The following is a 26,534-nucleotide window of genomic DNA, read 5'->3' on the forward strand; positions in this document are numbered from 1 at the left end:
CAGTGTTGGAGCATGATAGTTCACTACTATAACATTTTGTCATCACTTCTGCAGTAGTTCTATGGAGAGGATGTGAGTTTTACCCTGCTAATGCTTAAACTGGAAGTAATCACAAATCTTGTGTAAAGGGCCCATAGCCAGGGCCTAGGGATGCTGGTCATTCTGCAGCACCACTGGAGATAAATAAGTACACAGTGCTCCGTTCAGAGAACACAAATTGATGCACATCAACATCAGCTGTGAGGGAGTTTGCTGCCTCAGAGTAGCTGAAGTCAGCCATTCAAGGAATGAGGCAGTTGTGGGCTTGAGGTTAGGGAACTGGAAGGTCGCCGGTTCGATCCCCAGAGCCGACAACACATGACTGAGGTGTCCTTGAGCAAGACACCTAACCCCCCACCTGCTCCCCGGGCGCTGCGGATAGGGCTGCCCACTGCTCCAGGCAAGTGTGCTCACTGCCCCCTAGTGTGTGTGCTCACTAGAGTGTATGTGGTGTTTCACTGCACTGATGGGTTAAATGCAGAGGTGAAATTTCCCCGTTGTGGGACTAATAAGGGTCACTTAATCTAAAACACTTCTTAAGCTCTTCTCCAGACTTTGCAGCTATAGAACGCACTTGGTTGAGGTCATTGTCAAAAAAGGAGCTGTTAAATATGACGGTTCATCTATGTGTTCACTCTCAGAAAACAAGGTGCGAAACGATCACTGGGGCAGTCCCCCTGTTGTCACTGTGGTGGTACCCTCAGGGGTACATCTCAGTAGCTTTAATCAGGGAACATAACTGAATCATAATCCACTGAAATGATATTTATATTATATTAAGTTGACTCCACACACCTCGTCCTGCCTCCAGGCTTTTATTCTACTGTTCTGTTTTAAAACAAATTCATAGAAAGATACAAATGTCTACTTTTAATCTAGGAAAAACTCATTTAAGGTGCACAGTTGGACCTTAAAACTGCTGTTGTACTTTTGAGGGTACACTTACATTGTTTGTACCTTGATGAACGAATCGTGTACCTGCACAGTACCTTTATTTCTATCAGTTATCTTACATGTTTAAACCTTTCATCCAGGAAAGTGTTGAGGCTTCAGTGAAGATCAGATCACATTTAGGCGCCAATCACACAGAAATCCCAACAATTCTGAGAAAAACAACTGAAAACAACTTGACATTCAAGAATGTTTTAATTAATGTGCTTATGTGAATTTGTTGCTCTGTTATGTGTCTTATTTTGGGTGTTTTGTGTTTTTGTGTGCCTGGTGAAATAAACAAACAAACAAACAAACAAACAAACAAATAAATAGTCATTTTTAAATCTTCTCCGCTGCTTTTTCAAAATAAAAATTCTACATTTTAGTGCAATATATTTTCTTCTATGCATGCAGTTCTTCAGTTTCTTTCTTTTTTTTTTAAGTTGAATTCATTTAAAGGTCTCATTGCATGGAAAACCAAATTTTGCTCACTTGCTAGAAACAAAAGTGATATGTAAATGTGGCTGTACAGTCCATAAAAACACAGCATGTTTTAAATTCACTGGTTTTTGCGAAGAAACGCTTTACAATTTACACAAACCCGCTTAGTCAACCTACTGCCGTTTAGCTCCGCCCTCTCACACTGAAGTTAGTGTTTTAGGGCTGCTTTTGATAGAGGAACAATAAAGAACACTTGATCCGAATGTACAAATATCAGTCCTGCAGGCGCAGTAAAAAAACAGCCTGATTAATCCTACGGTGTAAAGACAGATCATGTAAAAATGATTTGAAAGATCGCAACTGGACCACTGGGGGTAATTCATAGCACCCCCAGTTTCACCAATCAGAAAACAAGCTACAGGAGTTCTATGACTATGTACACCATTCTGAGCCGACAGAAGGAGGTGGAAGACTGTGTGTGAATGATTGGGTATCTGAATCCACCCAAGCATCAATTGAATGTTGGAAAATAGGCCCTATACTTATGGTTGAATCTATTTGTGAAGGCCGTTTTAAATAGGAGTTAATAGGAACATAGATTTAACTGTAACTCAAAAAGCAATTAATACAGCTTCAGGATGTGATCAGTGGTGATGTTTTCTGGGTGGTTGGTAGCTGCAGTGTGGATTTAGCAGAGCTAATCTACTGGCACTATGAAGTTCACGTCCTCAGTGGGAAAATAAGACGGCTGCTCTAAATCAGGGCACCACAAATCTGGTCCTGGAGGCCCGGTGTCCAGCACGATTTGGTGATTTCCCTGCTGAAACACACCCACTAAACCTGCATGCTATGAGTTGAGTGAAATCAGGTGTGTTTGGAAGCAGGCCCTCCAGGAACCCTGCTCTACAAGGAGGCGGCAAGCATGGCCAAAATAGGCTGAGAATCACTGGTTTAAGAAACTACAACTGGAAGATGGACATCAGAGGAACTGGACTGGCAGGTAACCATCAACTAACCATGAACCTTTGATGCAAACAACCCTATTTTAAATGATTTCTCATTTGTGTCACATTCAAACAAGTGCAGATTCCACACATTCACTCCACACCACTTTTGTGTTTGCAATTAGAAGAGTTTGCAAGTTAAATTTGTGGTCCTGCTTTATTTAGTCACTAATAACTGTGTAGTTACACATTAACAATGCATGCAATAACAATGTAACTACTGATGTATTTACTGTTACAGATGGACTACAGCCATAGAGCTAATGTAAATAGGCACGTGTATTAACTTCAGTTTTTACTCATGTAATTAAGTGTTCTTGATATAAATTGATAGTAACCATTTCATATGTAATGACACGTGTAACAGGATGAACTGCTGTTTTAGCCAAGGCTACTACAACAGCTGGACATTAGAAAGAATTGAAAAAACAGCAAATCATAGAATTTTAACTACCTTCAGCCTATTACATGTGTAATTACAAAAGAGAAAATATGAAGTTGATATACTTGTATTACACAAGCCAACCTACTGTAATCCATCTGTAACAATGACTGTCATTAGTATGTAGTTACATGGTTGTAGCATTTATTTTTAATATATAACTAAACAGTTATAAACAGAAACGACATGAACAGTCGTTTTTTACTTTTTTGTCAATTGAAATGGAAAACAGTCACAAATGCAGACGTTTTGATGCGGAATGTACGTGTAATGTTTTGTAACTATGTCATTACCTCAGTAATTACACAATTATGTTTGAATAGAAAAGCAACATGAAGCTAATAACTCTTGACTTCTAAGGGTTTAAGGTCTTCTAGTTCTGAATGTTATCTTGTTCATTCCTGCTGGGTTGTGCTGGCTTATGAAGGTTTCAAAGATCTTCCTAAGTATATATGAAGCCAGTCAACTTTTCACATGACTTCCCATTTATTTTCACAGTGGACCCTGAAATTTCTAGAAGATCCCATCAAAAGGTCAGTAGTTTCACAAAAAAACAAGTAAAACATCACAGCATTCCTTAAAGGGGTTCAAACCTGTCCAGCTCAGTCCAGATGCGCATTCATTGGCATCCCTGTCAGCATGTAAGATCAACAGTATCAACTTTCCTTGATACCCTCATTATCTACAGTGTCTCCTCATCATCCTCCGGCCCATTGCTGGGCAGTGTGGGCAGCGTCTCTTTCAGCAGGATATCGTCCACTTGCTTTGCGCTATCCTCCGACTCCTCAGGTATGGAGGGCGGCAGGCTGTCTACGTCTGAGTTACTGACTACGTAGCCGGGCAGTGAGGCATGAGCGCTGATAGAGGGCGCTCCGGTGCTGCGGTAAACCCGGCTGGAGAACAACATGGTGGAGCGAGTAGCTGGACCTCCAGCGGCCAGTTGGGAGTGGCTGCTGGTGCTGTTGTTGAGGCCAGTCAGCACGGAGCCATAGCGGTAGCTGCCGCACACTACCGGACCCTTCCAGTCGAAGGCCAGGTTCCAGCGTGTCCACGTCTTCTTAATTTCTGTCTGGACCTTAAAATTATAGAAACAAAAGAGTATGAATCTGATTTGAATATGAATAATCAGATAATGACCACATTTCAGTTCTATGCATTGTGGATTTAGATTTAGAATTATTCAGAAATATATACTGAATATATCAGCTGGGCTGTAAGAACTATTTGCAAAACAGTGACATATAATAAACAAAATACACCAAGCTATTAGATTTTTATTTTTTAGTTTCTATGTTGTATTTTGACTACAGAAAACATGTATATTTTCATATTTTTCATATATTTCATCACTAAACACACTCACCGGCCACTTTATTAGGTACAATTGCTTGTTAACACAAACAGCTAATCAGCCAATCACACGGCCGCAACTCAATGCATTTAGGCATGTAGAGGTGGTCAAGACAACTTGCTGAAGTGCAGACCGAGCATCAGAACGGGGAAGAAAGGGGATTTAAGGGACTTTGAATGTGGCGTGGTTGTTGGTGCCAGACGGGCTGGTCTGAGTATTTCAGAAACTGCTGATCTGCTGGGATTTTCACACACAACCATCTCTAGGGTTTACAGAGAACGGTCCGAAAAAGAGGAAATATCCAGTGAGCGGTCAGTTGTGTGGACAAAAATGCCTTGTTGATGTGAGGGGTCAGAGGAGAACGGGCAGACTGGTTCCAGATGATAGAAAGGCTGAGCACTGAATTATAAGCTGCACTTATTTTATTGTACTGCACTCTGTATTGTAGTTTATTGTATTGTATCTTATTGTTATTGTTTTGCATTGAATGGCACAGAGTTCTGCGTTCAACTCTGTTTCTTTTTCTCTTGGTGTCTGCAGTGACATTTTGTTTCTAGCAGTATCTGAGCCCAGGACTGCCTTTTTCTCTAAGCTATTGGTAACTAGCAAATATACTTTCTCTAGATTGACAGCACTTCTTGTAAGTCGCTCTGGATAAGAGCGTCTGCTAAATGCTGTAAATGTACATGTAAAAGGCAACAGTAACTCAAACAACCAACCAAAATCTCTGAGGAACATTTCCAACACCTTGTTGAAAGTCTGCCACGAAGAATTAAGGCAGTTCTGAAGGCAAAAGGGGGTCCAACCTTTTACTAGCAACTGTACCTAATAAAGTGGCCGGTGAGTGTATGTTTGGGATTGTTTGTATTGTGAGAAGCAGAAAATGCAACCAACTTCTAAGACTGAACTTTAAAGGTGTGGAAAACTATCCTGGCAGATTTCTTGACAAACCTGAAAATGAGTCTCCTGCAAACAACGGAAGCTCTAAAAAAGACGAGGAGTGGACTGAAATTTTGTTGAGGCTTTTTTGTAATTTTCTGTCAAATACATGTTACAGATTTTTTATTACTAAAAATGAATCAAATGTACTTAAGGGCTAGAAATGAAAGAAATAAAGAGTGATTTCTGATTATTTTTGCACAGGGCTGTATGTTCGATGATTTATGTTGGGCTTTAGGTTTGAGCAGGAGGCCCAAATGAGACAGTACAATGAAAACTTTGCTCTTTAAACTCACCTCTCCATTGCAGTAACAGTAGATTATGGACACAAAGAAGCCCTGAAAGATAAAAGAGTTTAATGCTCAAATGCTGCATTTTATAGCAACTGCCTTCTAAATGACATCTTTTTCAGGGACATCCATGCTTATTTTAATATGACAACACAGTCACATTCCGTCTGGCTGTGTAATCAGTAGCACAACTGAAAACAGAAGAATGACAAATGGTTCTGCCTTCCAAACTGGATCAATTACTGTCATCAGTCCCCAAGTGAGTGCTGTGAAAAGGAAAGGTGGTGTAACACAGCAGAAACATGCACCTGTCCCAACATTGTTGGAACAGAAATCACATTTACATATTAGAACTTATCAAATATGTTGTGGTGCTTTCTGTTTTTATTAGTGCTTTACACACTGTCCCAGGTCTGGAAGTTAATGATGCAAGCTTGCATTCCAACTCATTCTGGACAATTTGCATTATGCTTATGAAATGTTCACATGATATGAAGAGCAATGAAATGGGGAATTTGTAACTTTTGAGACGAATTGTGAACTGTTGAGGAGAAATCATGGGTACAGACAGAAGATAATAAAACATAAAAGATCCAGGGGCTTTTGTGTAACTAAGGCTCTCTCGTCTCCAACCCCCTACTGTGGAGAAAACAGGGCTTCAAGGCAGGGGGGATGAAGAACAGGTTTGCACAGATGATTACCCCACCAGTCTTCACAGGATCCCACCCCCAACTGCTACACTGAGCTGCTGAGGTGGGACATAAGAAATAACCACTCTCGTTTTGCTGTTTTGTCTTTCAAGGGTAGTTTTGTAGTTGAGTAACATCTATAAAACGTAAATAACATTAGAATGCAATGATATGCAAATCCCTGCAATGGACTGGCTACCTGTCTAGGGTGTATCCTGCCTTTTGGCCAATGACAGCAGGGATAGGCTCCAGCACCCACCGTGGCCCAGAAGGAGAAACGGCTTAGAAGATGTGTGTGTGTGTGTGTGTGTGTGTGTGTGTGTGTGTGTGTGTGATATGCAAATCATGTAAAGTATATTTTTAAAGGAAAATACTAAAAAGACAACATATCTGATGTTGAAACTGAAAAAAAAAAAGTTTTTTTTTAAATTTGCCCATTTAGAAGTTAATGCCAACAACATGTTCCAAAAAAGTTGGGACGAGGGCCTGTTTACCACTGTGTTTCATCAGCTTGTCTTTTAACAATGCTCTGCAAGTGTTTGGGAACTGAGCAGACCGACTGCTGTAGTTTTACAAGTGAAATGTTTTCCTGTTCTTCTTTGATATAGGATTTCAGCTGCTTGTCAGTCTCCTTTGTCATATTTTTAATTTCATAATGCAGCAAGTGTTTTCAGTGGGTAGGCAGGTCTGGACTGCAGGCAGGCCAGTTTAGCACCTGGACTCTTTTTGGAGCAATGCTGTTGGCATTGTCTGCTGAATAAAGCATGTCCATGATTTCCAAAAAATAATTTAGTTGGCTCACAGGACACTACTACACTACTACACTCCTCAGTCCATGTTAAATGAGCTTGGGCCCAGAAAATGTGGCAGAGCTTCCAGGTCCTGACTAAGGATGGTTTCGTCTTTTCATTTCAGAGTTTTCATTTTCATTTGTGGAACCAGTGAAGAACTGTGTTCACAGACTGTGGTTTTCAGAAGTGTTTCTGAGCCCATGCAGTGATTTCCACTACAGAATCATGTCTGTTTTTAAAGCAGTCCTGTCTGAGGGCACAAAGAGAGTCTTTTAATGATATTATGTACCATAGATGATGAAAAACAAAAGTTCTTTACTATCTAGGGTTTAAATGATTTGCTCATAATTGCATTTTGTTTTTATTTACATTTTTTCCCCAACTTTTTTGGAAATGGGGTTGTATTATAGTAACTGTCCTTTTACTTGGGTTTGTTTGGGTATATGTACAGTACAATGTACAGTAGCATTTAATTTTAGGGGGTTAGGCTTATTTTAGTTAGGGTCTATGTGGCCAACAAGTAAGCATTAAGGCACAGAGGCATTAGTGTAGTAAGAACAAGAACCACCAACCATTCATAAAATACCATCTCACATTTCACTAGTTAGTAAGTAAAAGCTAATTAACTAGAGACCTACATTTAACACCACTAGGCGTAGATATCTAAGGGAAACGGTTGAATGGTTGAACTTTGTTTTCATTACCACAGTCAGCTATTACTCTCTAGCTGGTGATATTTATGGTTATAAAGAGTTATGAGGATGCACGAAACCTGCACATTTGCCCATAGTGACCTTTCATTTATATTATATTCATTGGCATTAGAGAGCGCCATCAATAATGTGGGAGGGCCTGGCTTGCCAATGGAGTTGCATAACCCCCACCCCCCACCTGCCAATGTCCCTGAAGTGAAACTGTTATGCAGAATAGAAAACAAAGAAAAAATTTCTTGAAAATAATGGAAAGAAAGCAAAGTATGTGCAAAGCAAATACAATCCAAGCGTGAATTTGGCAGATAGCTCATTTCATGCATACAAATAAATCAGATTGTATTGCTTTGCAAAATGAAAAGCACCGGCTCAGAGAGGAAACCACTGTTTTGTAAGAGATTAGAAGAAAGCCTCTAGAAAGCTAGACCCAGAGGAAAGCAAACAAAGACTTACACCATCTCGAGAATCAAATGCAGTGGAAACCGTTTCCTTACAAGTTAAACCCTTTCATGTTCACCCTGGACAGGTTGGAATATATTATTCAACACATTTTTTTGCATAGTACACAGCAGTAACAACAAACTGGCAAATGCTATGGCTGCTAACAATGCTACAGCTATAAATAAGCACTCAGGCTAATATACCAAGCTTTTCGCAGCAGTTTCAGGCACAAATCAGATGCATCCTGCCTATTTATTATGTTCAAAACTGAAGTATGAACCTAAACGCAGCTGAACCCTTTAAATGGCCAGGGCCCACCAATGTGCCCAAAGTTTACTAAACACACTTGTAAGAATAGCTTAGCCAGTTTGCAGTGAAATCCTTGTATTTACTGACTAATAAGCCTTAGCATGTAATACTAACAGGTTAAAAAATGAGTGGTAGCTGGGTGAACGTTGGTGTCTTCAAGTAGAGTTAACTAAAGAAAAGCAGTATAATCAGTCACCTTACAATGTGAAGTTATCTACATTGCATATATAGTCATTTAATTTACTATCTAGAGCCTATAACTGTCCCATACAGAACCTATACATGGCTTCTGTGATTTTAAATGCAATGTAGACGCTAAATCTGAAAAAAAAAAAAAACTCATAACACCCTGCACGCACCACTCTTCCAAAAAAAGTCCAAAACTTTCTCAAAACGATCATTTAATGTCTCAGGCATCACGTAGAAATGTATTTCTTATCATTTCATGTAATTATAGCTTTAAGAGGAATTAAAGGTGTTAGATGTCTGGTTCCTATCACCACCACTGTGAACAATTCTGACGTGGAAAGTTATTCTTCTATCAAACCGAATGACTTAATTATGCAGAAATTTAGAAAAAATGATGGAACGCCTCTTTTTTTACCCTTTTATAACCCATCCGTGAAGTGAAACAGCACATACACTCTAGTGAGCACACACACTAGGGGGCAGTGAGCACACTTGCCTGGAGCGGTGGGCAGCCCTATCTGCAGCGCCTGGGGAGCAGTTGGAGGTTAGGTGTCTTGCTCAAGGACACCTCAGTCATGTGCTGTCAGCTATGGGGATCAAATCGGTGACCTTCCGGTCACGAGGCTGGTTCCCTAACCTCCAGCCCATGACTGTCCTTATCTATATTTAAGATAGTGGTTGCCAGCTCCGGTCTGCAGTACGTCTCAGGCTGGAGCTCCTCTTTAATGCAAAACTGCATGCAGCCTGTTTACATCACTCCCTTTGAAGACGTGTTTTAGCTGTTATTACACTTCATTTCATGGATAAACATTCTGCACTAATGATTGACAGCATGTTACAGGCACAATAGTGATATGCAAACTGTCTATTCATTCTACCAGCTGATCATTAGTGGTTAAATCTACAAATAAAAACAGCAATAAAATGGTCTACAATGTTAATCTGCTGATTTGGCAGATTAAAGCTTAGTTAGTGACTTTTATATCGCCTGTTCGAGCCGTGCTGGAGGGATTAGAATCATCAGGAAGATTTGTGATAGTGTGTCTCTCCCCCTTCCAGCAAGATTGTGCACTCGAAGCCAACTTTCCAGAGTGTGATGTGAGCATGTGAAGCGATGTGTTTTTCTGGGAATACAGCAGGTCTGAGCTCCTGTCAGGCTTGGCCTGCTGGAGAAGCCCATGCTGCATGCGATCTGAGGAGATGGAGAGATGAGAAGAGGATCTGGCAGAAGGCATGAGCCATCCGAACTGCTCAGCATGTAAATCTTCAGCCTAACCAACACCTGTCAGGTTGCACTTTATGGAGCCGTATACGGGGACGCATCAAAGCGCAGCCATCGGCACTGCCTGCCAAGATGGAGCGCCATTTGGAACGGAATTACTGCACATATACGGAGCTGGGAAAACCGTCAGGCAGATGGTAAATATTTTTGCAAAATATTGCATTAATATCCAGCCCACTCATTCTATAACAGCTGTAGAGGAGAAAATACAACAGCACTACACTGATGCAGTTATTTACTATACATTTAAAGCAGGCGATGTTCTCCAAGGGGGGCCAATTGATGAAGGATGAATTTTAACTGCAGAACTTTTCCCGTAATGTAAGAGCATCATTGTTTATTAGCAAATTGCTATCGCAAACCACAACTATTACTACTAGTAATAACAACAGATTATAAATAGTAATGGCATTATTATTAAGTAGTTATGGTCACAGTTTACTTGGATGGTTAGGGTTAGGTCTAGGCGTACATGTAAGCTTTGCTTTGAGGTTAGTGTTAGGTTTAGGATTAGGGTTAGATGTAATAGAATATTTTATACACACAACTTCAAGTTCAGTTGCATTTGATAGATATTTAATTGAATGTTAGTTAAAGAAAGCCTGAGCATCCACAGAACATCTTCAGTGGACCATGTAAATAAAGTTATACCATAGTTATTAATAGTAGTGGTAGTAATAGTAATAATAATAGCAGTAGTAGGAGTACTAGTATTAGTAGTATTAGTAGAAGTAGTAGCACTTGTAGTAGTAGTTATAATAGTAATAGAAAGTGGCAATAGTAATAGTAGTAATAATAATAGAAGTAGTAATAGAAGTAGTAATATTAGTAGCAGTAGTAGTAGAAAAGCTCCAATGCAGGGGCATCCCGGCTTATTCAAAGCTCCATATACTGAGGAGCACATTGCATGTTGTTTTTGTTCAGATTGCTTCGTCCTAGAGAGCGTTATTACAGAATATTCGGGGCCTCTTTCGAATGAATCTCCCTGTACAAAGTCTTTGTTTGCAATAGAATCTGGGTCACCAATGGGTGCATCTTAAAAAATCTGAATTCACTAATCAGAAGGGTTGCCTGGATATTTCTGGATGTAAAAGGTAACAATATCATCCAAAAATAAGACTATTTATTATTTATTTTACTATTTAATATTTATAATATTTCATACCGACTGACTAATGCAGTGTTAAGTTAAATACACCATAGACACAACTCACCATTAAGCATAATAAATCAAAATCAATCTTCTGTTAAAAATGCAGTTTAATGGAATTTCAATAACTTTAATGGAGATCAAATGCATCTCCACTCCATTGTTAACAGTGATATCTGATTACATTAGTTATGCAAGCACTTCACACACAATTAGCCTGTACCTGGAAGGAGTTGAAGAAGAGCTCACAGTACATGCGCACTTCCCAGCCCAGTCCTTTGAAGGTGTGTGGCATCCCCACAAATACGATGTAGTGTACCCCAAACACCAACACCAACACCAGCGTGGACTTCGCCAGCTTTCTGTGCAGGAACAGAGGGTCGAACAGATTGTCACACTCATCACTTGATAAATGAACAGACAAATCTTATTCCTCATAAGTGTCCTTGAGCATGGGAAAGGCACTATATAAATAAAAGTGATGATGATGATGATAAAACCATTAGGCCTGTTGTCCATTAGGATGTTTTTCATGTGTTTTTGGTGAACTGAATGCTTCTGAGGTAAGAAGTGGGGTAATAAGAGGTCCAGAAACTGTCCCTGTGACCGGAAGGTTGCCGGTTCGATCCCCAGGGCTGACAGCACATGACAGAGGTGTCCTTGAGCAAGTCACCTAACCCCCAACTGCTCCCCAGGCACCGTGGATAGGGCTGCCCACCGCTCCAGGCAAATGTGCTCACTGCCCCCTAGTGTGGGTGTCTATTCACTAGTGTGTATGTGGTGTTTCACTTCACGGATGGGTTAAATGCGGAGGTGGAATTTCCCCGTTTGTGGGATTAATAAAGTATCACTTAACTTATAAGCTAAGATTTAAATTGGCAGAATTTTTGTTCCAAACATGCAATTAGCAATCAGCCAATTTATTATTTTTATTTTCTCCAATCTGTGTTGTAATTTTCTGATGTAAATAATGTGAGGCATGTAAGTGCACTCCAAAATTTCAAACCATAATTATGCATGACTAACTGTGCTAAACAGCAGAAATGGGAATGAGTCACTGGGTTGCAAGTAACAAATCAGTAACAGCAAGTCTCAAGTTGAGTCCTGAGAAAATACTGATGAGTCTCAAGTAGAGCGCGAGTCAATACTGGTAAGTCTCAGGTCAAGTCCTGAGTTAGAACTGGCGAATCTCATGTTGAGTACTGAGTCAATACTGGCAAGTCTTAATTCGAGTCCTGAGTCAATATTGGTAAGGCTCAAGCCCTGGGTCAATACTGGAAAGCCTTAAGTCGAGTCCTGAATCAATACGGGTAAGTCTCAGGTCAAGTCCTGAGTTAGAACTGGCGAATCTCATGTTGAGTCCTGAGTCAATACTGGCAAGTCTTAAGTCGAGTCCTGAGTCAATATTGGTAAGGCTCAAGCCCTGGGTCAATACTGGAAAGCCTTAAGTCGAGTCCTGAGTCAATACTGGTAAGTCTCAGGTCAAGTCCTGAGTTAGAACGGGCAAATCTCATGTTGAGTCCTGAGTCAATAATGACAAGTCTTGAGTCAATATTGGTAAATCTCAAGTCCTGGGTCAATACCGGAAGGCCTTAAGTCGAGTCCTGGGTCAATACTGGAAGGCCTTAAGTCGAGTCCTGAGTCAATACTGGCAAGTCTCAATTTGAATCCTGAGGCAATACAGGTAAGTCTGAAGTCAAGACAAAAGTCAGTATCAGCAAGTCTCAAGTCAAGTTCTGCATCAGTGCCAGCAAGTTTTAAGCAGTGTCCTGAGTTAGTACCATAAAGTCTCACGATGAGTCCCTACTGAAAACAAGCAAATTTCAAGTCAATTCCCTAGTCACACAGGCAAGTCTCAAGTTAAACCTCAAGTCAATACAGGAGTCTCTAGTTGAATTCTATGGGGGGTGGGCGAGGGGAGGACTGAGTAAAAGTCTGTCAAGAAAATTAAGCAATTAAAGTGTTTAAGGAAGCAATCACGTTAACTGGTTATTTTTCCAAAGTTAAGCTTAACTTAAACTGTTTTTTTTTGCCTAAACTAATATGCACTATTAAAAATGTAGTGTTTTTTAGAAGAAGAAATTTTGACTAAAATAGATTAAATATTTTTTATCTATTTTACCAATTTTTACTAATTTGACTAAGATAGAGAAAATAAAATAAAATAAATAAAATTTCAAAGTTGACCTAACATTTTTTTACAGTCCAAATACATACTGTATATACTTTCTTTGTCATTTTCAGTTTTTGATATAACTTCAAAGTACCTGTTGCCCTTTACATTGTCTGTAAATTTCATGATGAATGGACCAAATGAAATGACTGAAAATTGCTTGGAATGACATCTGGTTCTATTGACTTACATTAAAAATAAAGTATGTGATTTTCCTCTCCTGTAAAGTTTTCTTTTAGCAGATTCAAATTTTGTTCTGACTGCAGCAATATATATTTTTAAGAAAATAAATTGAGGAAATATATATAGGCATCATATCCCCATTATATGTCAGTTTAAAACACCTTCAGTGAATAGTTTCTAATATTTAAATCTACATTGTATTGTAATCTGTATTGTAAGTTGTTCCACACAAAATGACAATGTTTAATATGGCAAGTGATTGCAAACTATGAGAATGTTAACATATTTTAAGAAGTGCATAATAAAAGTCAGGAATTTCTGTGTTCACATGGGACAATATGATTGTGGGAAATTATTAATATAAAGGCTCAGATTATATTTGGTTAAAATCTCTTTGGACGCTCTTCTGAATGAATAACGTCCTGTGCACCACCCACACACTTCCACAGGAGAAATGACTTTATTCACACATTCTCTGAAACTTCAGTAATAAGAGCTGTGAATTGTAAAGAATAAGATATTGAGGGATTACATTAAAACAGGAAAGTAATAAACGAGGTGTCAAAGCCCACTTCTAGATGAGTTGGGACATTTTGTTAAATGCAGTGGGCACAAGAATACATTTTTTGTTCATTCTCTTGAACATTTTGACAAAATGATGACTTTTAATGTTTTGACTGACCAAACTGATTGTATTTTGTAAATATAAACAGATGTAGTCTTTGACGATTGGTTATAAAAGGAGCATCCACCTAAGGCTCAATCTTTGCAAGCAAATAGAAGTTGTGGCTCACCACTCTGTGCCAAACTTTATGAGAGAAATGTCAAATAGTTGAAAAGAACATGCCTCAAATCAAGATTGCCAAGAATTGAGCCCTCAGATGGCACTGTATAAGAAACCGTCATGCTACTGAATTAAACATAGCAACATGGGCTTCGGAAACTTTGGATACTTCGGAAAACCTAACACAGTCCACTCCTGCTTCAAAAAATGCAACATCATGCAAAGAAAAAAATTCATCAATTCTATGCAGAAATGCTGCCAACTTCTCTGGGCCTGAGCACATCTCAGAAGGTGGTCCCTGACTTTTGCACAAGACCAAATGTATATTTTGTGATACATTACAAACATGTGTGTGCAAACGAAGCACCGCTGATTAAATTATGCGTTCTGTTGAAGTGAAAATAAATGGCTTATAAACCAAATATGTGGGTACGGGTTTTGATGAGAAGCTAAAATTTGAGAAGAATACTGAGGTAATAGTTAAAAATTGGCAGAAACGCATTTACTGTCCTAGCAAGTAGAAGTAAATCTTTTTCTGTGAGTTCATCTGTTTTGCAAGCTTTCTATAGCTTTTTTATTGAAAGCATTGTATCGTTCTCTTTTATTTGCTATTTTATTTTGTGTCATAGGTTTATACTGTATGTCCAGTTATGAATTGTTGGGCACTAATAATGTTTATTCAGTTCAGTTAAAAGGATATAGACATAGTGATGCTTCATTCCGCTGCTAATGCTGAGGCACTGATCTGATGTGACTCACTCTGACTGATGTGTTTCCACAAATGGCTGTGAACTGGCTTTTGAAAGAGCGCTGTCAGCTGAACAGAGTGACACCTGGGGCTTATTGTTTCAGCAGCAGGGGCCATCAGACTGATTACTGTTGTTAAGGATGCAAAATTACACGCCTTCACACTGTGTTTGCTCCTAGACTGCTCGCTTATGGGGGGGAGGGACCCTCAACGGCCTTTTATCCACCCCAAAACACAGGCTGGTAATTATTCCTGCTTTTTGTTGCATAATCTGTATTTTTTTTATCCCCCTCCCCATCTGGATCAATAAGGCAATTAAAACTATTCCTCTCATGATTCAACAGACTGTTTCAGTCATGATTCAACTGGTAAACACACAGCGCATGGGCATAAAAACGAGGCAGACAGAAGAGCAAAATAGAACAGCAGTACTGCGATCAGAGTGTTGTGTATGAATGGCCTTACGGAGGCGGCTTTTTTCCCTTTGGTTTCTTTTAGCCACGGGAGCTTCTGCTTAGGGCTTCTGCTAGCTGGTCATGGATGAAAAGCTTGAAAAGAATAAACTGTTGCCTCTTTTCTCACATCCTGCAGCCTAAAGACATTAGTGCCTCAAGCTTCATGAATTCTGCATCCACATCTCTTGGGGTTTACATCATTGAAACCAATGTCTACTATATAGGCTAAAGCAACAGACCACTGGAGGCCGTGACTTGGTGATTTTGCCAAGATAAACCCCAAACTTGTATTTAGCACTTCTATAGCTCAGCCAGATTGGTTGCCATGTTCTGAATAATAAGCTTTAGGATGTAATAAGCCTTGGGTTTTAAGGGGTTGGGGAATGTTTCTAATCATGACATGAATATAAATCAGTAACAACATATTCAATATCAATATTATATATGTATAAACAGGCTGTTGAGACGTTAAAAGCTGGATACATAAACTCTGTGTGCACACGAGTGCAAGCAAAGTTGATCATCACTGTGTGGAATCAAACAAATGATCCTGTTCCAAAACCGTGGCCTTTAATATGGAGTTGGCCCCTTTCTCTGGCTATAACATCTTCCACTCTTCTGGGAAGCTTTCCACAAGTTTTTGAAGTGCATCTGTTGGAATTTGTGCCCAGTCAATCAAAAGATCGTTTGTGAGGTCAGGCACTGATGTTGGACGAGAAGGCCTGGCTCACAGTCATCATCATCATCATCATCATCATCATCATCATCATCATTCCAAAGGTGTTCAGTGGAGTTGAGGTCAGGACTTTATGAAGACCCCTGAACTTATCAAGCCACGTCTTTATGGAGCTCCTTTTGTGCACAGGGGGTGCAGTCATGCTGGAACAGGAAAGGGTCTACCCCAAACTGTTGTAACAAAGTTAGAAGCATATAATTTAGAAGTCTAAAATTTCTTTGTATGCTGTAGCATTACTATCACTCTTCACTGGAAGTAAGGGGCCCAAACACTGAAAAACAGCCCCAGACCATTATCCCTCCTCCACCAAACTTTACTGTTGGCACTATGCATTGTGTTAGGAAATGTTCTTGTATCCACCAAACCAAGATTCATCCATCAGATTGCCAGACAGTGAAATGTGATTTACCACTCCAGAGAACATGTTTCCACAGCCAGTGACACTCATGCTTGCTCATGGAAACCCATTTCATTTAACTCCCGATGTACAGGTCTTAGTGGTCATATCGCATCTAGAGGCAATTTGCAACCGGTAGCAAATAGATAGAACAGAGGATAAGTGATGATTACATGGTACACAACAGCCCACAGTAGTATTTTTTACCGCTTTGTGACTGAGTTGCTGCTCCTAGATGCTTTCAATTCACAACAACAGCACTTACAGTTGACTGGGGCAGATCTAGCTGGGCAGAAACTTCACAAACTGACTTGTGGGACAGGTTGCATCCTATGACAGCGTCACATTTAAAGTCACTGAGCTCTTTAGTTCAATGCATTCTACTGCAATACTGTCACGTAATAGCATTGGGTGTGGCTAAAACCATGAAGTGAGTAATTAAGAGGGGTGTCCACATACTTTTCGCAATGTTTTAGCCTTGGTCTTGACTTTTTCTCGTTCTCAGTTAGATTCGGCCTTTATTTGATCTTGACTATCCGTAGCCCTACTGTTTAGGACATTGAATGGCTCATTCCTATGTAGCACAGAGCTTATGAAAGAGTACCCTGTGTTGTATTAGACTAAGATAGTAAAAATGTAACTGCACAAACCTGTATTGTTTTCGTGTGTCGTATCTTCCAGCGTTGGTCTCCCGGATTTTGGTCGCCAGCACCCGCACGATGTTCACAAATAGGATGAAGTTGAGCTGAGAGAGAGAGAAAAAGAGAGGGGAGAAAAGGAATCAGTGGGCTGGTAAATTGCTTACAGCAGCAGTGTGTGGTAACTAATCAGCAGCTCAGCTGAGTGAAGCACAACTTCTTATCTTTATTCACAGGATTCCATCCCAACATCCCTACGTTATGCGCTTCACATATCCGCCAAAAGGAGCATATCACACAGATGCACAGATAAATAAGCCCCCAGCCACGAGCGATTCGCCCCGCTAGTGGAGTACTGCAACCCACCCGCCATTCAAAACAGAGCCAATCGTCAGAATTAGTGAGGAGAATTAATCTGTTGGGGTCAGACTTAAAAGAAAAAGTGATGAATTCATTAGAGTTTGAGATTAGTCATGAAATCCTAGCCTTTCATTATGGATGGTTTGAAGATGAAAGCCGGTCTCGATGGGCCGCCACCAGATGGCTAAGTTTGCGCGTAACATAAGTGTTTGGTGTACCAGTTAGAATGAGATGAATGCTCTTTGTCACACTCATGGAGGAGTGTTTAGAAAACTGCAAATTGCTTGCTGTATGTTCACACGCAGTCAGGGGCCTGCAAGGCAGATTAATAATGGGGTTAATATGAGCCTTTGAGTTTCATTATTCATGCATAAAAGCGCAATGGATGAAAAGAACTGAAATTGGATTTGAAGGTGAGCGTTTCACTTGGGGTAAAGTTCAGATACCAGAAGATCTGATTGATGTAATTGGGTCTGACGTTCGGAAGAAAGGTTCTGAAACTCTGAGGAAAGAATTCAACATCTATGACATTATTTTGCCATAAAAACACCCTTTGTTCTGGTCAAAACTGCCAGTATGTTCAAGTTATCAATTTTCCAGCTCCAGCAGAAAGCTTATACACCCATCAGGCATAACATTCTGACCACCTCCTTGTCGCTACACTCCTTGTCCATTTTATCAGCTCCACTTACTGTATAGCTGCACTTTGTAGTTCTACAGTTACAGACTGTAGTCCATCTGTTTCTCTGATACTCTGTTACCCTGTTCTTCAGTGGTCAGGACCCCCACAGACTCTCGCAGAGGGGGGGGGGGTCAGTCCATTGTTCAGCTCCTTTGTTTGATGTGTCCGTCTCCTTTTCTCAGTGAGGTTCTTCTTGAACAGCTACACATCCTTTCAGACCCACAGCGCTGAGTGGCCTTCTCACAGTGGAAGGCTGGACAGAAACCCCTGTGGATGTTCTCAGATCTGAAGCAGCTCGATTTTCTCCTCTCTCTCGGAGATGAAAGCTTTCGGTGCTGTTTATCTGATGGGGGCAGTTTTGGTGTCGACCAGGTCTTTCAGGTGGTTATGAGGAGACGCTTTTTCTCTGTAGCTTTCAATCACTTTCAAACTTCTGTTTTGTCACAAACTTCTTATTTTGCTCTCCTGGATTAGTTTACATCAAATCTCCTCAGAAATAACTCCTGCTTTTTGCACAGTACAGGCTCCTTGTTTACCTTGCACTGACATGAGTTTGCATTGCCTGATCCATGAGCTGCTACTCTGTATTGAAGTCAGTTAGCAGATGAAGTCCCCTTTCCTCCTCTCTCTTCCATCCATTTCTAGAGGGACGCAACACATAAAAGCACAAATAAGTGGTTATATGTGAGAATTTATTTATTTGTAAATGTCTTTTTGAAAAAGGTGACATCGGTAACAGCTCTTTTCAAAAAAAGTTTCTAGTTTTTAATGTTTTGGCCTTATTTTGAACTCACAGTCTCTTTTTTACAAGAGTAATTTTAGCCATTTATTCCATTTCTAACTGCTGTCAATATAAGCAAATGTTGCCACAGCTTCATCGATGTGCTTAGTATGCTACACCAATCATGTTAATAGACAGTTATGTCTTAGCTCAAATGAAGGGCTTTTACATGCCTGTAATTGCCAGTAACAACTCAGTACTCTTATTAGAATCAACAGTGTAGGTAAACATGAAAGGATGAGAAGAAATTCACATCAAATTTGTGCCAAATGCTACAAGCAGGACTACCTAGCGATGACTCCATACTAATTGCTCTCACCTGTACATTTAATCACTCTTGACTTTTTATTATATGCTTTCATTGTTTTATATAGCTTTACTAGTGTATACACTATCATTCAAAAGTTTGGAATCTCTGTTTTCAATAACTTGCAGCTAACCTGGTGCAGATAAATGTATAAAATTATTTTAATACGTGCGTCTTGCTTAACTTCACAGCTTTCATATAATTAGTAGGACATGCGGTAAATAAAGATCATGATGACCAGGGCTGTAGATCGGTAAGAACGCTAAAGAACATCAAACATCAAGAAAGTGGAAATCAAATCTCAATTACAAGGAGTTATGAAATTGTATAATACAGTGAAAAAGAGACCCTCATTTATTCAATTTTCAGGCAAAAGAGTACAAATTCTTCATTATTCAGGAGGAAATTTTGGGGGGGCAGTAGATATAATTCATAAAATGATTAAAAGCTTTAGAGAAAATATCACTCCTAACAACCACCTGGAAGACCTGATAGACTCAAACTGTCCTTGTCAGATAAACAGCACTGAAAGCTTTCATCTCTGAGAGAGAGGGGAAGATCAAGCTGCTTCAGATCTGAAAACATCCACAGGTGTTTCTGTCCATCCTTCCACTGTGAGAAGACCACTCAGCGCTATAGGATGTGAAGCTCTTACTAAAAATAAAAAAAGGAAAAAATTCAACTCAAAGAAAGAAGAAAGAAGCTGTTGGTGTTCTAAGAACAATGACCTGACTGACCAACCCAGAGTCCAGGAATCAACATCACTGAAAGTAATTTGCGTTTACTTGTATCATGATAGGCAGAAAGTGCAACCAATTTCCAAGACTGAACTTTGAAGATGTGAAAAAAATATTTCGGCAGATTTCTTTCAAAAACAGAAAGCAAGAATGTTTAAGAGAATAGAAGCTGCAATGAAAACAAATACTGAAAACTTTGATATTATGTTTAGTTGTTGAGGCTTCAGGGTAATCTTCTGTTGAATTAATGTATATGAAAAGTAACCGTACTTAACACCATAGGTATTTTTTGCTCTTGGGGTCTCCCTAGAGTTGCGGAGTGTATTTCACATTAACGCCACTGTCGTAAACACAAATTGCACTTTGAGCCCCCCTAATTTATGCGTGTAAACAGCCGATATGATGAGTGTAATCTATAGTGTCTTTATGCCTGCATGACATGTGTGCACACGAAGGGGAGTCAGATTCCTCCAGGGAGTAGGGTTCAGCACAACAACGGGAAAGTCAAGATCAGAAGAGAAAGAATCATGTTGATTTAAAAGGTAGAGTAACAGGGCTTTATTAAAGGAGGCTACAAACTTTCAAGGCTTGTTTGGTGTGAGATTGACAAAGACTGACCAAACTTTTTGGCGTGCCTGAAACGGGACTGATGTGAGATGACTAGCATCTAGAAAAGCTACAAAACTGCGAGACAGGGATGACACAAACAAGTTTACAGTCTAAGTCCCAGTCTTTCATAAATAACACAGGCAGTCCTGAGACTGCCTTGCATTCTTTTATCTCTTTAAGCTCTCGCCAACAAATAAAAGCCAGCCAAAACAGGTGAGGGTTTCTGTAACAGCCTGGTGCCTAAATGCTCACATTTCAAAAAAAGGCCATATATATATATATATATATATATATATAAATGGAAGTACAATGCAATCAACATGTTGATTTTAACCCTGCTAATGTTTCTTAATTATTCTGATTTTGAGAATAACTGTCACTGTCAAAATTTAACATGGAGTGAGTTATAACTCATCTGCTTTCTCACATGAAATATAATGTACAGAACTGTGCTACAATCAGAGACCATCCAACATTTATTTTAGTCATTAAGTAGAAATTATTCCTTTATTATTTTATTATTATTTTTTTCAGCATCAGGAAAAAAAGCCAAAAACAGATTGGCTGAAAATGACACACAAACCTCATCACCTAAATATAAAAATCATTTTTAATTTGTCAACTCTTTACCTTTATTACAGCTTCCATTCTGCTGAGGAGACTCATTTTCAGTTTTCAAAGAAATTTGTAGGGATATTTTGTGCCTTCTGAGGGACTGAAAGTCACGGGCATTCAGATGTGGGTTTTGGCCTGGCTCTTTATGCACAGAGATTTCTCAAGATTCCCTGAATTATTTGATGATATTAGGCACTGTAGAGGCTGGAATATCTAAAAACATTGCAATGGCTCATTGGGGGATGAATACCTTGACCCAGCCCTACTCACAAAGCACTAGGCCTTTCCTGGAAGCTCCTTAATTACCATCACCAATGTAATGAGGCTATTGGTAATGAGGCTGATAAGGCAGAGCATTGAATATCTTGTCTTTGATTTCCGTTTTTTTTTTTTTCTTTTCTTTTCACACAACTGCTGCATACCACTACTGACAGGTGAATCTACTAATTTCAACTACCTTTGGGGGTAAGCAATACATTTTCACATTATTAAATGTAACACTGTTAAATTAGAAAAGACCAATATACAGGTATCTTATATCTTATATCAAGGTATCTCCCCAGTGATCTGACCAGCACTGCTTGCATAACTTCTCCATGTCTTTTTTGAAAGTCAGAGTTAAGGGAGGAAGCTACACGTCTCAGACACCACCCACTGAGCAGGATGCTGAAAAACAGCAGACTGAGCAATTCTGAGCTCTGGAGCCAAGACAGCTCTTACAATTGGCAAATTCCACTGCTATCATTTGCACTCATTCCACAGATCAGCATTGCCAATACAACAGGATACTCTGGAGCAGCCACACACAAGCCTAAGCTTTAGCTTGAGGGATATAAAGCCCCCAGCACTGAGCTGTTGAGCAGTGGAACTGCTGATGGAGCTCCATCCAATACCTTTGAGATGAGTTGGAATGATCAAAACCTAATCATCCAATACCAGCACCTGGCCTCACTAATGCTCTTGTGGCTGCCACCAAATCCTCACAGCAATGTTCCAACATCTAGTATAAAGCCTTTCCAGAAGAGTAGAAGCTGTTATTGCAGCAAAGGAGGTCAAACAACCTATTAATACCCTTCATTTCAGAAGAAACGCTGGATGAGGAGGTAAAGTGGCCTTATCGGTTTCAGAGAATTCACAATTTTGTATGCTGTCATCATTTAATATTATCTCACTACAATGCCCAGCATGCACTGCACAAATACACCATACAACTAATGTGAATCCCTATGGTGTCAAGCAATCCTGACTGCTAAACTAGCCTCCAGTATCAGTACCTGGCCTCACTAATGGTCTTGTGGCAATCAAATTTTCACAGAAATGTTCCAACATCTAGTATAAAGCCCTCTCAAAAGAGTAGAGGCTGTTACTGCAGCAAAGGAGGGCAAAATCCCTATTAATACCCTTCGTTTCAGAAGACCCATTTCAGAAAACCCATGTTACCCATAAAAAAATGGGTTGCTGTTGGGACAAAACCTTGTGGCTCCAAAATGGGAATTTTACAGGAGAAGGAAAAAACCCACTTTACTTTTAATGAAAGTCAATGGAACCAGATTTTTTTTTGGGTCATTTATTTTAGTCCATTCGTCTCAAACGACAAAAATAGAAATATGAGGTTTTGTTCTGACAGCAGCAATATAGACATACTGTATATTACTGTACATTTGATATACATTTCAAATACATTGAAATCCATGCTGAAATGCATTACACACACTAAAATGTATTTTAACCAAATATGTTTAAAAATATATGTATTTTAAATGTATGGGGAAATATTACACATAGAAATGTGCCATAGAAAAAGAAACGTATGTACATTTTTTATCGAATACATTCAAAAAAGTATGAAAATAGCTAAATATGTGTCTAATGCTCTGTACTGTTTACCATTTGAAATGAATTTGCATCAATTAAATTATTAATTAAATGAATTGTATTCATTTGAAATATTAGCAACTGTTTTTTTAGATATTGATATGCTGTGAAAATGATCTGATATTGTCACGCTTCCGGGTTCTCCTCCCTTGCCTAGCACGCTCCAGGACTCCATTTCCCATGATTCCAATCCTGATGAAGTCACCTTTTCCTCCAATCACACACATCTGCCTCGGACTCAGTCGCCTGAATTCTAATACGTGCCTAATACCCGTGCCTGTTTTGTCCCAGATCTTAAATAGCTGGTTTGTCCTCCTCATTGTGAGCTATTGCCCTTGGATTACTGAGCGGGTTTTCTCTTGTTGTCTTGACTTGTGTTTTGAACCCTTTGCCTGTTTTTTGGATTTTGCTCTTTTGCCCTTTTGCTCTGGTCACCTGTATGTTTTGTCGGTAACACTTTATTTGAAGGCTACCTACATAAGGGCTTCATGACGCATTCATAAGCGCTGAATAATGTGTTTATGAAGCACTACTTGAACATTTATTAAGTGCTTATGTCGGTTCTCGCAACCTGACATAAGATGTTTTATGAAATAAATGACATTGTACTGACATAATATGCATAAACGTTGAACATATTTACAGCACTAAACATTTAAAACACTATACATAACTATATATGTCAGCATTCTTAAGATGACATTGTATTAATATCAGGTGAAATATGCCTGGAAACCACCCCCTCTTCCCTCCATGGCATTGATAAGATGATTGATGCGATTATGTATAGGGTTTAAATATGTTTAGTGCTGTAAATATGTTCAACGTTTATTCTTATTATGTCAGTACAATGTCATTTATTTCATAAAACATCTTTGTCAGGTTGCGAGAACCGACATAAGCACTTAACAAATGTTCAAGTAGTGCTTCATAAACACATTATTCAGCGCTTATGAATGCGTCATAAAGCCCTTATATAGGTAGCCTTCAAATAAAGTGTTACTGTTTTGTCTTCTCTGGTTTTTGACTCTTGCTTGGCTTTTGGATTCTGATTTTGGATTTGCCCCGAGACTGTCCTTTTATTTGACACCTCTCTCAGTAATTAGCCATTAGACTTTTGTTTTTAAGCGTCTACTTGTGTTTGCGCAACGTTACAGATACCCTGTTTATTTAAAATGCACTTTATTTGAACAGCGTCGCATCACAAACATACACGGTTGGTGGAAAGTACAAAGCAACATACAGTTAATATCATTCTTATTGCTGTAATCTTAATTAAAACTTCATATAATTGGAAACATGAAATAAATACCAATAAATGCATTTTAAAAATACATTCAAATAATTTTTAAATGTCTAAAACATTTTTGGCCATTTTCATACATTGCAAAATACATATACAAACACCGGACGAGCAGGTGTCCACAAACTTTTGGGCAGATGTGTTCAGTGTATTAGCGCAGTTTTTTACTGGGGTTATGAGCTCATTCACCCCACACAACACACTGAAGACACACAGAAGGTTCACGTCTAAATGACTTTTACAGCAGAAAAGCGTTTAGTAACCATTATTCAGAGCAAGCTGACATCTTGGCTCTGCCTTTCACTCCTGAATGATTTGGAAGTAAAGCAGCATCTCCCTGTGACACAGCCTGCGAGCGATGCACTCTACAGGGCTAATCCTGGGCCGTGTGTAAACGTGTGCTTGTGTGTGACACTGAGATAAATCGAGCTTTAGAGCATCTGTTCCAAAGCTAGCGATGCCGCGCAGCTACAGGTGTAGCACAATGAGTCACAGTAATTAACAATACACAAGACGTACACTGGACACAACGCACTGGACACTCTATGTTCTCATAGAAATACATACAAATGAGAAATACATGATGAATGAATGAAATGGGTGCTTGTCCAGACGGGGGATTGAACCCCAGTCTACAGCAAAGAAGGCAGAGGTGTTACCCACTACACTAACCAACCACGGTTGGTCGTGCTGTTAGACGAGCTTAGTCAAATTGATTATGCTGGTCAACAAGCTTGGTCAATCTGATTTTTCTGGCCGACTGCTGTGGTCATGCTGGCCATTTTGGTCAACTGTCAGGGTCAAGCTGTTTAAGCTACTAGACCAGGCTGGTCATGCTGTTAGACCAGCTTAGTCAAATTGGTTATGCTGGTCAACAGACTTGGTCGATCTGATTTTTCTGGTCAGCTGCTCATGTTGGTCAACCATCAAGGTCAAGCTGGTTAATCTAGTAGATCTAGTTGCTCAAGCTGTTAGACTAGCTTAGTCAAATTGACCAAGCATGTTGACCAAAATAACCAATCTGATTATACTGGTAGGCTGCCTTGGTCAAGCTAGTCATGTTGGCCAATCATAATGGTCAAGCTAGTTAAGTTAGTAGACCAGGTCAGTCAAACTGGTTAAGCTTTTAGACCAGGTTGGTCATGCTAGAAGACCAGCTTAGTTAAACTGGTTATGCCAGTCAGCAAGTTTGTTATAGCTGGTTATGCTGGTAAACCAGTTCAGTCAAGCTGGTGATGCTGGTAGACCACCTTGGCCATGTTGATCAACAATCAACAAGCTGCTTAGTTAAACTGGTTATGCTGGTCAACAGGCAATCTGATAATACTGTAGTTAAGTTAGTAGAGAAGTTTGGTAAAACTGGTTAGGCTACTAGACCAGGTTGGTCATGCTAGAAGACCAGTTTGGTCAAAATGATTATGCTTGTGAACAAGCTTGGTCAGGCTCTTTATGCTGGTAAACCAGCTTAGTCAAGCTGGTGATACTGGTAAATCACATTGGTCAAGCTGGTCAAAAATCAGGGTCAAGCTGGTGCAGATAGCAGACCAGGTTGGTCATGCTAGAAGACGAGCTTCTGGTCAACAAGCTGGTGATGCTGGTAGACCAACTTGGTAAGACAGGTTGGTAAAGGTAATCATGTTAGTAGACTACAATGTTCATGGTCCTTATTAAGAGATGCTACAGGTGCTTAAATTTGGATGTGTTTCAGTAGACAGTTACATTTACATATAAGGTGGGGTAACAGTATTTATTTTTGGAATCTGTAATATCCTCACCCAGAATAAACTTCTGATTTTAATCACCTTTGCAAATAACGGCTGTTTGCATCTGAATATAAATCAATAACTAATGAGAGCTGAAGTGCTTCTAAACTTTTCCAATATATTTACTCATTATATTTGGCTTTTTAATTGTAATGAAGTAATAAAGCAACTATATCCCTAATGTCAGTTCATATTAGGCTGCACAGCATATTCATAATCAAATATGAAGTTTTGCTCTGTATGCAGCAGTGCACTGGACCGTATTGGGCTGGAACATTCTGTAATAAAGCTGTAATAAAGGTAAAGAGTGGACACAATAAATTCATTGAAATTATTTAGTAAAAAAGACTGAGGTAAGACTTGTGATGTAAATCTCTTTCCCTGCACT

The 26,534-nt window shown here is 39.4% G+C and overlaps 1 protein-coding gene across 1 annotated transcript in view; it reads right to left on the minus strand.

Annotated features, from left to right (window-relative positions):
• Nucleotides 1-1,328: 1,328 nt before the first annotated feature.
• Nucleotides 1,329-26,534, minus strand: part of pth2ra (parathyroid hormone 2 receptor a) — a 108,573-nt gene continuing 83,367 nt past the window's right edge. Inside the window, exons 10-13 of the mRNA XM_017702971.2 lie at nt 17,127-17,221; nt 11,224-11,362; nt 5,446-5,487; nt 1,329-3,934 (exon numbers count right to left, since the gene is read on the minus strand). Of these exons, the coding sequence (XP_017558460.1) occupies nt 3,542-3,934; nt 5,446-5,487; nt 11,224-11,362; nt 17,127-17,221 (669 nt within the window). The 3' untranslated portion in view covers nt 1,329-3,541. The remainder of the gene's footprint in view (nt 3,935-5,445; nt 5,488-11,223; nt 11,363-17,126; nt 17,222-26,534) is intronic.

Source organism: Pygocentrus nattereri, chromosome 6 (assembly GCF_015220715.1).
Source record: "Pygocentrus nattereri isolate fPygNat1 chromosome 6, fPygNat1.pri, whole genome shotgun sequence".
NCBI classification, from domain to species: domain Eukaryota; kingdom Metazoa; phylum Chordata; class Actinopteri; order Characiformes; family Serrasalmidae; genus Pygocentrus; species Pygocentrus nattereri.